We start from the raw sequence: 12,631 nt of genomic DNA, 5'->3' as shown, positions 1-12,631 counted from the left end.
CTAAGGGCAACCCAGGATCTACCCTGCCCCTTCCCCAAAGCCCCGCCCCACTCTGTCGCTTGCTCTTCCCCCACCCTCACTCATTTTCACCAGGCTGGGGCAGGGGGTTGGCATTCCAGAGGGGGTGCAGGTTCTGGGCTGGGGCCAAGGGGTTTGCAGTGTGGGAGGGGGCTCTGGGTTGAGCCTGGGGCAGGGGATTGGGGTGCAGGAGGGGGTGTGGGGTGCAAACTCTAGGAGGGAGTTTGGGTGCAGGAGAGGGCTCTGGGCTTGGGCAGAGTGTTGGGATACGGGGGTGGGGGGTAAGGGATGCTGGTTCTGGGAAAGGGCTCCAGGCTGGGGAAGAGTGTTAGGGTGCAAGAGGGGGTACAGGGTGCTGGCTCTGAGAGGGGGTTCAGGAGGGAGTTTGGAGTACAGGAGGGGGTATGGGATGCTGGCTCTGGGAGAGGGCTCAGGGATGGGGGTTGGGGTTCAGGAGGGGGTCTGGGGTGCTGGCTCTGGGAGGGGGTGTCAGGGTTGGGGCTTGGGGAGGGTTCAGGGTGCAGAAAGGGGTATGGGGTGCTGGCTCTGGGAGGGGGCTCAAGGATGAGGGTTGGGGTGTGGACTCCCGCCGGGCAGCACTTACCTCCGGCAGCTTCTGGTCAGCAATGGGTACACCGAGGCTAAGGCAGGCTCCCTACCTACCCCAGCTCCTCACCGCTCCCAGAAGGGGCCAATGTGCCTCTTTGCAAGCACCACCCCTGCAGCTCCATTGGCCGGGAGCTGCAGGGAGCGGAGCTTACAGGCAGGAGCAAGGAGCAGAGGGAGCCACACTGCACCTTAGTGGCAGCCACGCTGCACCGCCGGAGATTGCGATTGACTGGGAGATCCTCTAGGATCGACTAGTCGATCACGATTGACTGATTGGTGACCACTAATCTAGGTGCAGTAGGAAGGACTGATTCAGAAGCCAAACCTGAAATGAAAATAAGCAAAAGACTGAAAAACATAATGATACCATCTAAACTTACAGGTGAGCGGCAAGCATGCTTAAATGGGCCAAAATTATAATTAAAGACATTAGGGACAAATAAGGGGTATATACATTTGGTCTGGTAAAGAAAAATATCTTTTACTCCATTCCTCACAATGGCACCAGGAATGTTACTAAAGGAAAGTTTCAGAAACACAGAATTGGTCAAGAGAACACGAGACAACTTCACACTGCATTATGTTACTTCTGTGTTGGAAAATCCATTTTTCCTGAGCATAAGCCAACAAAGTAGCCATGGAAACATTAGCCACGTGGCAGTAGCATGTCACTTACTACCTCAAAAAACAAGGGTAGAATTTAGCAAGGTTTAAGGTACATATACAGACACTGGGACAGAATTACGCATTGGATAGTCTTTGTTGCTTGGTAAAGCTAAAAGGCTGAACTAAAATTTTGGGGGAAGAGTTTAGTACTTACTCAGTTAAATCCTTGATTGTCCAATACCTATTGTAAAAGCACTACATCACTACTGCTTTCTGTGAGATCCAATGGGTAACTGTATATTGAAAAATATAATTAATGCCAGTCAGCATGGTTTCATGGAAGGTAGGTCTTGTCAAACAAACCTTTTGTCCCTTTTTGACAGGATTACAGGTTTGGTTGATAAAGGCAACTGTTTTGATACAGTATAATTTAGATTTTTCCAAGGCATTTGAGTTAGTACCACATGACATTTTGATTAAAAACTTGCATTATATGGAATTAACAGGGCATACATTAGATAGATTAAAAACTGGCTCACTGACAGATATTAAAATGTAGTAGTTACTGAAAGATATCAACGAGCAGGGCTGTTTCTAATGAGTTTCCTGAGGATCAGTTCTTGGTCCAAAGCTATTTAATATTTTTATTAATGACCTAGATCATGATAGACAATTTTTGCTGGTAAAGTTTGCAGACAACAAAAGGATTGATGGGATAGTAAATAATGAGGAAGAGGGGTTACTCTTACAGGGTAATTTGATTTGCCTGGTTAAATGGTCACAATCCAACAAAATGCCTCTTAATAGAACCAAATGCAAAGTGATACATCTGGGAATCTAGAATGCAGGTTATACCTGTAGGACGTGAGACTCTATCTTGGAAAACAGTGACTCAGGGAAGGACTTGGGGATCATCAAAGAAAAGCATCTTAATATCCGCTCTCAATGCAATGCTGTGGCAAAAAGGGTTAATGTGGATGTAAAAAAGGGGACTATCAAGGGAAGTGATCTTGCCTCTCTAATTAGCATTGGTAAGACCACTGCTAGAATACTGTGTCCAGTTATTGTGTCCGCAGTTGAAGTGGGATGTGGAAATACTAGTCTCTTTAAAGGAGGGCCACAAAAGTGAGCCAGATCCTGGAAAACAAGCCTGATGAAGTGAGGCTTAAGAAGCTCCCCTTATTCATCTTATCAAAGAAAAGGTTGAGTGGGGACTTGATTGCTGTGTATAGGTGCTTACACACAGAAAAGAGATATGAGCATAAAGAGTGGGCTGGGAATTTCAACCTTGATGACTAAAGCATAATGAGATCTGATAGCTGGAAGTTGAAGTTTAATAAATGTAGCCTTGAAATAAGATGCAATTTTGTAGCATCTTTTGGAAGGGAATTAAACTTTGAAACAGCTTCCCAGGGAAGGTAGTGGACTCACCATTGCTTGAAATCTTTAAAACAAGATTATGTTTTTTTAAAAAAAATACACCTTAATTCATCTTCTTGGAGAAATTGTATGGACTGCGTGGTGTGGCGTACGCTGGATGATCCCTTCTGGCCTTGAGTCTGAATCTAAATTCCTCTGTTCATCCCCTTGTTTTACGGGCCATGGGGAGAACAGGACGGCTTGCATTGCCCTCAATGTTTGCCAAACACTTGCAGCTCTGTATTAAGACAATGATTATAAGCAAATATCATGCTTCAGGCCATTGGCCTATTGCCTGCAGAGGTCATGAAGGAATTCCGCACCCCCCAGTGCACAATTGGCCATCTGTATTCTGAGGAGGGAATTAGGGGTAGGCTTTGCCTTCCTCTGAAGCAGTAGAGCATGGCCACACCTAGAGATGGATCATAGGACAAGTGGTATGGAAAATCTGAGGTGGTACGGAAAATCCTCTTCCTAGATGCCTGGCTGGTTTGTCTTGCTGACATGCTCAGTGTCCTACTCATCAGATTTGGGGTCAGGAAGGAATTTTTCCCAAGGTCGGATTGGCAGGGACTTGGAGGTTTCTCACCTTCCTCTGCAGCATGTGGCATGGTTCACCTGCTAGCATCATCTGGGCATATCTCAGCTAATCAATTCCCTGACATTGCATTGGTGACACCTTAATCACTGCTATTCTCTACCTATGGCACACAGGTTAGTCTCCTGAAATGCTTTGGTCTAACTAAAGGTTTTGGAGTTAATTCAGGGTATTCAGAGTAGGTGGTCTAATGGTCCTTTCTAGCCTTGGATTCTTTGAAAATATGAAATCTTATATGGTGTAGATCGGGGTGGGCAAACTACGGCCCACGGGCTGGATCTGGCCTGTCAGTAATTTGGATCCAGCCTGTGCGATTGCCCCCCGTGGTGCCGCAGGCCCTGCGCCGCTCTCAGAAGCGGCCAGCACCATGTCCCTGCGGCCGGGAGGTGACGGGGGGGCAGAGGGTTTTGTGCATTGCCCTTGCCTCCAGGCACTGCCCCCTGCAGCTCCCATTGGCTGGGAATGGGGAACCATGGCCAATGGGAGCTTCGGGAGAGGTACCTGGAGGCATGGCAAGGACAGCGCATGGAGACCTGTGCCGCCCTCCCACACGGGCTGCGCATGGTACTGGCCGCTTCCCAGAGCGGCATGGCATGGGGCCAAGGCAGGCAGGGAGCTTGCCCTGGCCCCGGTGCATACTGTTGTCACCCCGGAGCCGCTTTAGATAAGTGGTGCTGGGCAGGAGCCCGAACTCCTCCTGCATCCCGCCCCCCAACTCCCTGCCCTAAGCCCCCTGCCTGCCCCTCGCACCCCTCCTGCACCCCAATCCCCTTCCCTGAGCTCCCTTCTGCAGTCCGCACCCCTTCTGCACCCCAACCCCCTTCCCTGAGCCCCCTCATACACTCCACACTGATCCTCCTCCTGCACCCCAACCCCCTGCTCCAGCCCTGCATACAGTTTCCTCACCCAAATGTGGCCCTTGGCCCAAAAAGTTTGCCCACCCCTAGTGTAGATTATTGTAATTGAAGAACAAAAAACTTGATCCTGCTCTGACTGAAGTCAATGGAAAAATGTAATTGGGAGAGCTTTAGGCCCAAAGTGCTTAAACATTGTTTCACTATTGAGAATTGTAAAATTGGGACTCATCCATTCACGTGCCACTTTCTTGAAGTTGGAGCTTGGGGGTTTTATGAAAATATCATCTCTGTAGCCAAAAGTCATCCACGCTGAACTTTTTATTTTATAGTGATAGATGTTAACATATGCCATAGTGGTTATATGTCATTGTGTCAGTTATTCCAAAGCACTTAATTTTTACTGAATAGTTTGTTTCTTGAGAATTGTCTTACAATTTGTTTAATCATATTATGATAACTTTATATCTCCATAGCAAAAGGTTTCAAAACCATGATTAGAAGGAGACTGGAACCCTGCTCTAGTCCCCTATGCATTGAGCCGCTGTGAACACTTGTGGTGCCCCACAACTACGTTTGTAACAATTCACAAAATAAACAATCCGTAGTGCTGGGACTACGGGTGTTAGAATATAAAATGCTTTTGAACAGTAAAAATTGCTCAGTGCCAGGCAGTTGAATTCATGTATTCTTTAAAGATTTAAGTATGGTTATCTGACTGTTTATTATGCATTTGAAGGTTTTAATAAATATTACATAGTTAAGCAACTTGGCATTACCCTGTTTAGCAACTATATTAGCAGGAACCACCGGTTCTGTTAAAGACAGTGAAAAGTGATTAAAAGTATATACATGGTTTTTTATGATAACGAATTTTCAGGATAAGCCAAAAATTGTAAGTGAGTAGGGAACCTCAAATGTGAAGCTGAGGGATTAACAATTTGTATTGGAGTGTGAATCAGCCATGAGAAACATACCTAGCTGCAGCCACTAAGTCATGCCTCATGAATGAAATGAAATAGCTTTGAAAATTTTCCCAAAAACGATGGTAGTAAATTATTTCTCTTACAGTCAGATACACAATTTTTATTATTTGCCCATCTACTGCTTTGCAGCAATATGTACAGCAAATAAGCTTTGTATTTTCTTGATTAATTCAAATGGATCTGCACCAACCTTGATCCGAGGGCAATCAGGAATCTCGCATGGTTTCAGTGGTTCTTTGTGTTCTGTTTGCTGTATTGATTGCAGATTACATACTTGAATACCTTACTTTTCATGGCAGAATTCATGCCTGGACAAAATAGGATGTCTTGGACTCCTCTTATACTTCTCGGTACCCAGATGGACACTATGGAGTATGCTTAGCATTTTTGACCTCAGGCTGCATAGCAATATGATCTCGTTTGTAGAGAATCCCATTTTATGGAGCAATTTCACTTCTATAAGCCCAGTACGGTATGTCTTTATTTTTGAAGCATACCTGGGCCTTTTCTGGTGGCCATCCCATAGTGTTTTAAAAAAAGTAAATGTTTAAACTGTTAAAATGGTACTCATTAAAAGTTTAACCATGAGGCTCCGCTGCTGCCCTGTGCACCTGGGGTCCCGGCTGCCACCCTGCATGCCCGGGGCTCTCCTGTCGCCCCGCGCCTGGTTACTCCGCTTGCTGCCAGCCTCACGCCGGGGACTCTGCTGCTGGCCCTGAGCCTGGGGTCCGGTCTGCCAGCCCTGCACTGGGGACTCCATTGCTGCCCCGCTCAGAGACCCAGGCACTGGGTCGGCAGCCAGGATCTTGGGCGTGGGGCAGCAGACAGAATCCTGGGGGCAAGGCCAGCAGCTGGGACCTGTGGCCAGCAGCTGGGACCCTGGGCTTGGGGGGAGGGCGCAGCAGCTCGGACCCTGGGCGGAGGTGGGAGGGAACATAGCAGCCAGGATCCTGTGGTGGAGTTTAAACGTTAAGCAGACTACCTTACCTATAAGACTCATGCTTATCGGTTAACCTGTTAACATTTTACATCCCTAGTGTATCCATAACTTTTTTTTACATTCCCAATTGCTTTATTCTTGCCAATCATGCCAGTGCCATTTTGTACTGTCCTCAAGCAACATTCTCACTGGAACACTCAGCATGGGTGCAAGGCGCAACTCGGTGCGAGAGGCGGGGAGGAGGGTATAGAATGGGGCTAAAGGTCTCAAAAGGAACCCTGGTTCCCCATGCCTGTTGCCCCGATCCCCCATTCTTATTCTGCCCCCCCTTTTGAGAAAAGCTTTTCCCTTTTGATCCATGTTGTGCAGAGAGCAAAGACACAGCAATACACTGTCCCTCCCAGCCTGCTTCACCCATTTTGTCTCCCATTCCATTCTCTTAACTCCATCCCAGCTGCTGCCACCTCCTCTTCACACACTGGCAGCATTCTAGCCAGGCACCTGCAGATCTGAGAGTGGAGGAGAAATCTCCCTGCCCTCAGTGCTGACACCACAGCAGCCCCTGATGGTCAGGAGAAGTTAGTGGCTCTGTGCTTGCTGCTGTGATGGGTGTGTGAGAGCGACTTTAGTTGGTGCTGGAACAAGCTACAAAGACTAACGGAAAATCCCATGCAGCAGTTTATATTTTCTCATTTTCAAGACTATAAATAAAAAAGTAAAAGAAGAGTTTTAGACCCTAGCAATGTGGACAGTCCCCATAGTATGAAAGAGCGTGCACTAAAACATTTTCATCTGAGGAGTCCCTCTTGTGTAATGCAATACAAGGACAGTTTCTAAGTTGTTGACTGTACCAAGTACATCCATTACAGTAATGGAATGTTAATGTATCGCAGCAGCACAAGTCATTCAGGATATTCCCCCAGAATCCTGTTTCTCTTTAGGAGAAAATGTTCCTTTAATGTTTGAAATTGTTATACAAATAAACAGGCGCTGTGCATGGGATCTACTGATATGCAGGAGTTGGGAAGGATTGTATCCATCCTCACAATGCACAGGCATGGTGTGAAGCTGCCAGTCAGCATCTCCATAGCTGCTATTACGGTCCCTGAGTTTTTGTAATAAGATTTGCAATCCTTCTTAGTTGATGGTTTGTGATCATTGGATTTATTTAATTATAGACCAACTAGTCATACCTCTTTCCCCATCTAACCCGCACCTCTGCACTAGCCTATGAGAAGTAAGTGGAGAGTCCATTCAGAGGGATGTGGAGTCCCCTTCTGCGCTTGCTCTACAGCAACCTTCTGGAAACACCGGTTTCCCTGCATTGAGGCCTGCTTCTGCTCTTGCATTGCTGGCTAAATGTACCAGAGCATTGTGTACACTATCCGGAAAACTCAAAATCCCAGTGCTCTAAAGTGATATGTACAGTCACCATAATATTGTGAAAAGAAAAGGAGTACTTGTGGCACCTTAGAGACTAACAAATTTATTAGAGCATTAAGCTTTCGTGAGCTACAGCTCACTTCATCGTGAGCTGTAGCTCACGAAGCTTAATGCTCTAATAAATGTGTTAGTCTCTAAGGTGCCACAAGTACTCCTTTTCTTTTTGCGAATACAGACTAACACGGCTGCTACTCTGAAACCTATAATATTGTGGTTTGCATGAAACCAAACAACATGCTAGAGTTTATTAGACTGTAAAACCAGAATACAGTATGTAATTTTTCAGTTTCAGAGTTGAATGTAATCATGGGAACCTTCTGTTCTTGGCTGTATTATATTTTCTCATTTTCAGAAATTGTAGAATAACATGGATTTTGTCAAACCTGTAATATGCCTGTTTGCCATATTTTGATTCAACTCTAACCATTCTTAGGGTGAAAAATTTCTTTTAGTTTAATAGCAAACAATCTAAAATTGTACTGTTTTTTTTTCCAGAGGAAATTTAATAAAGTGAGATCTAAATTTAGAGATTTTCTTTCTCCTATATTAATAAAGATGTGCGCCCTAATAAAATAACTGTATGTGAAGAGAACTTAAATTAGCGGAATCTGTTTTTTAGATAGAGATCATTAGCTTTAAAATATTAAATGGAGAAAGGTTATTCTATTGGTAGTGACAGATATTTTTAATGTCTAAAAACCAGTTAATTTAAACTGACATGACAAAAATTATTGGAGAAAAATTTTTAATCAATCCCTTCAACGCTTAAAAAATTTAAAATTTATTAATACACCAAGAAAAGTATAAAATGTCAGGACTGCTTACAATGCCAGGTTTAACTAAAAAAACCCGAGACCCATGTTCTTCATAAATTGCAGGTGGTGTTTTTGAGCTGGTGCAAAAGCTTTTGGGACTGTGGGCTGGTGGCACTGGATGACATATCTGTGAGCCTGGGAAGCTGCCAAACCACTGGTAAGACAATGTGCATTTGAAATCTCTGCTAGGTTTTTGTTCTGCTACAGCTACTGTCCAGTCTCAGCCTTTGCTATAAAAAGCCTTCTTATGTGTCCATTTTCCTAACAGAATTATATTAAATTCTCATTCCATAGCTAACTGTAACTCTGGTGTTTGTGAGTGTCAATCAATTAGTGAAAGCAGCATTACTTCAGTGATCTACTGTGAGGGCCAAATTTTGGCACCAGAGTAAATCCTGATGAACTCCATTGTCTCCAGTGGGTGGTGTATGTGCTTAATACAAAGCTAAATTTGGTCCTAAAAGTCTGCTTTACAATAAAAATCAGAATCAACCTATGTACTAGTATTTGATGATTTTACTTTAATTCTGAGCTATTTTGATTAGGATATAAGGGGCAGTTTGGAGAGGCTAGGAGTGGGTATGCAATACTCCCATTTCCCACCACTGCAGGCTGAATAAAAATGGGAAAAGTGGCTTGGAGAAGGAGCAGTAAAATTCAATCAGTATATGACTAAATACATGTTTCTTATACTGTAGTTTAAACCGAATTTTCAAAGACACTACCATGCTTCTTACACACTTAAACTGATATTCCTATATGGATTACTTACCTCACATGGTGGGACTCATGGCTGATGCAAGCAAAAAAGTCTGCAATGTCCCAACAGGCCAGAGCGGTTGAAGAATAAAGGGAGAGTCTAGGGTAAAAGCAAGTTTAAAATATTCATGAATTAAAAAATTAAAACAGAATAGCTGAAAGGCAGTTCCTCCTTTACATTCCTGCCAGGATCTGAATTCTGGGTTGTCTGTTTCTTCTGCATCATGTAATGATATTCCAAACAGCTAAAGTAGTTCAGGGAATGCATGTTGTTGTGATATTATCAGCTGAAATAAAGGAAACACAGAATCCTGTACTGTGGGCTGAGCAGGCTAAATCTTTTCCATTTGACTTCAGATAACGTAGGCCCTGATCCTATGGTAGGATCTACTAGTGCAGTCCCTTATGTATGGGCTCTGGGCATACATTAAGCTCATTGGGTTGTCACATTGGTAGAAGGGCCTACACTAGCAGATCCCATTGCAGGATCAGGGCCTCAGCAAGCGGATGACCAGCAGGGCTGAACAGCAGGGTTGTTTAAAAGAATATGAATGTATGTTAGAGAAGGGTCCAAATTGTGAAATTCAGATCCAGAATGGGATCCAAAGTTGTGAAAATGGGGGTTTTACCTGGTGTTCCAATCTCTCATACACTGTGTGTATAACCTATCATAAATATCTCTATGCATAAAGAGACATTGTAAATGGATGGATAAAATAGATTATATAAGTAACGTATCCAACCATACATTTTTGGATGTAACTCAGTGTTCTTTCACTGCAGAGATGTGGTCAACTTTTCCTGGAGAATGTACTTTTGAAAAGGATGAGTGTGCATTTACCCAGGAGAGAAGAAACCGAAGCAGTTGGCATAGGAGGAGGGGTCAAACTCCCACTTCATACACTGGACCAAAAGGGGACCACACTACTGGGGTAGGTGAGTTAAGGGTCACATTGAACTTTCAGAGCAGAGTGACAGTTAAATGAATGTCCTTTGAAGTGATATTCTAGAGCAAAGTAAAAAGGTTTTTACCCTTCATATCCAAAATAACAGGTTTCAGAGTAGCAGCCATGTTAGTCTGTATCTGCAAAAGAAAAGGAGTACTTGTGGCGCCACAGAGCCAACAAATTTATTTGAGCATAAGCTTTCGTGAGCTACAGCTCACTTAATCAGATGCATGCAGTGGAAAATACAGTGGGGAGACTTATGTACACAGAGAACAAGTAACAATGGGTGTTACCATACACACTGTAATGAGTGATCAGGTAAGGTGAGCTATTACCAGCAGGAGAGTGGCGGGGCGGGGGGGAAGGATGGACCTTTTGTAGTGATAATCAAGGTGGGCCATTTCCAGCAATTGACAAGAACGTTTGAGGAACATTGCAGGGGGGGAGGGAGGGGAAATAAACATGGGGAAATAGTTTTACTTTGTGTAATGACACATCCACTCCCAGTTTTTATTCAAGCCTAAGTTAATTGTATCCAGTTTGCAAATTAATTCCATTTCCCCAAGGTTCCCCCACCCCCTGCTCTCCTGCTGGTAATAGCTCACCTTACCTGATCACTCTTGTTACAGTGTGTATGGTAACACCCATTGTTTCTTGTTCTCTGTGTATATAAATCTCCCCACTGTATTTTCCACTGCATGCATCTGATGAAGTGAGCTGTAGCTCACGAAAGCTTATGCTCAAATAAATTTGTTGTTCTCTAAGGTGCCACAAGTACTCCTTTTCATATCCAAAATAGTTATTCAAAACAAAAATCTGAAAAAACAAACAAGCAAGAAATCTGTTAGCTTATCTGAAAGATGCTACTATGAATATATGTCTGGGAAGATAATGTTTTAATCTGTGTCATGTGTCTGCCTATAGCATTCAACTGGTAGATGAAATTACCTAAAAGAAAATGTTTTCACCAAATGTGTCTGGATAATTATAGCTGTTCTTAAAAAGAGATTCACTGTTTTCCATAAAGGAAGCATACTGTAGAGGTTTATTTATTTTTATCTCTACAGAATTTGGGGTTGTGTGTTAGTATAACAGTGGTTACCTTTTATTTTAGTGGCAATAATTACATAGGGAATAAAGAATTTACCAACTATTCAGAAAATATAAATGGTACTTCCAACCCTATAATGTAGTAGTGAAAAATACACATAGAGACTTCTCAGTGGTAGGCAAATTTATTTTTAATTTCACTCATATTTGACTTATTCTTACAAATCAAGTACCCTTTGCTAACAGCCCTCATCCCTTTATAAATGTGGGATGATGATTGCTGCAGTTTAATTGCATTTCAAATGTGAAGGTAAAGTCAAATGAAACCCTATAATAGTGAAAGTGGGAGACATGGATAGCATATGGGTGCACTTACAGCATCTGAGATATTGCTGGTAAGTGACCCCTTGGAATTTAGTGCAGAGTAATGCAGTATCAGCCTCTTCTTTCTGGGCTGCTTCTTTACTTGTTGGTTTCCCTCTTTTACTATGAATTACATGGGGCTAGATAGCATCTTTCCTCATTCCTGAACATACAGCCTGCTTTAGGGCAGCTGTCATTGCCACTTTTAACACAACTTAGTCAAGGGTGCTTCTAACATCATGTGATGTGCATAGTCTTTCCCTTCATTTTTGAACTCGGGTGTCTATCTTTCTCTGGATGTTCTTGCATATATTCCATTAATGATAGCTAATGCATGCACATTGAGAGATTACCTTTTTGACTTGCCTGTTCTCTGTGCTGGGATGGGATGTTACTGCAGACTTTAGTTTAAAAGGAAATTAATTTTAAGCGAATGATACAAAGTATTTTTAAATCTCTCAACATAAGATTTTATAATATAGAGACTGATGCAACTTTGACAGTGTCAATCATGGGACTGAAGGATCAGACGATAGGCTCTGTTTCCTGTTCTCTTTCTCATCTTTATTTGGATTGTGTGAAATGAGTTGGCTGTCAGAGGCAAAAGGTGTTCACATCACATATAGGATAAGAGTTCCCACCTTTGTTGGTTGGAGTTCAGAATAGAGAGATCAGTGATTGAATGGAAATGCAGAAACGGGCCCTCCCCGTCTTGCGGTAGTCCTTCAGAACAGTGTTTGGGCACATCGATGGGGCAGTATAAACTATCACTGTCTGTACTCTAAATTCAATGTGGCTAAACCGAGCTCGGCTTTCCGGTCTGTGAGTATTACACATACTTTCTAGTTACTATAATAAATGTTCACATATAGAAACACAAATGAAAGACAAAACATAGTGGTTTCAAAATGCAAATAAAGTAGGTTTTACTTTTCATTTTTTTCTATTAATTTCTTTTCTTCTTTCAGCAGCAGGCTTTGGATATGCATAGAGGGTGGAAAATCTCAGCGGCTGTAAATCAGCATATCTCTATTGATTTCAAAACAGCTATTTTATATTACTTCAGTAGAGCTATGCTGCCTTAGGCAAGCTGACGATTTGATCTAGGGTGTGACTGAAAGCTGTAAAAGCTAAGTGACAAATTTAGAATTTGTCTGTGTATGCCAGGGCTATGCTGATTTCAGTGATGTGTCGTGTGTGCAGACAAAGGAAAAATTTTTCCAT

General features: G+C 43.1%; 1 protein-coding gene across 3 annotated transcripts in view; it reads left to right on the top strand.

The window, feature by feature from the left end:
* The window catches only part of MAMDC2 (MAM domain containing 2), a 97,302-nt gene that overhangs the window by 74,813 nt on the left and 9,858 nt on the right, over window positions 1-12,631 (top strand). For 2 of the 3 annotated variants that reach the window (XM_043515165.1, XM_038401889.2), the window contains exons 10-11: window positions 8,352-8,445; window positions 9,831-9,983. In XM_043515165.1, the coding sequence (XP_043371100.1) occupies window positions 8,352-8,445; window positions 9,831-9,983 (247 nt within the window). The remainder of the gene's footprint in view (window positions 1-8,351; window positions 8,446-9,830; window positions 9,984-12,631) is intronic. The other variant, XM_038401890.2, reaches the window with a different exon arrangement.

The sequence above is a fragment of the Dermochelys coriacea genome, chromosome 5, assembly GCF_009764565.3.
Source record: "Dermochelys coriacea isolate rDerCor1 chromosome 5, rDerCor1.pri.v4, whole genome shotgun sequence".
Taxonomy (NCBI): Eukaryota; Metazoa; Chordata; order Testudines; family Dermochelyidae; genus Dermochelys; species Dermochelys coriacea.
This window is presented reverse-complemented; position numbering and strand designations above follow the sequence as displayed.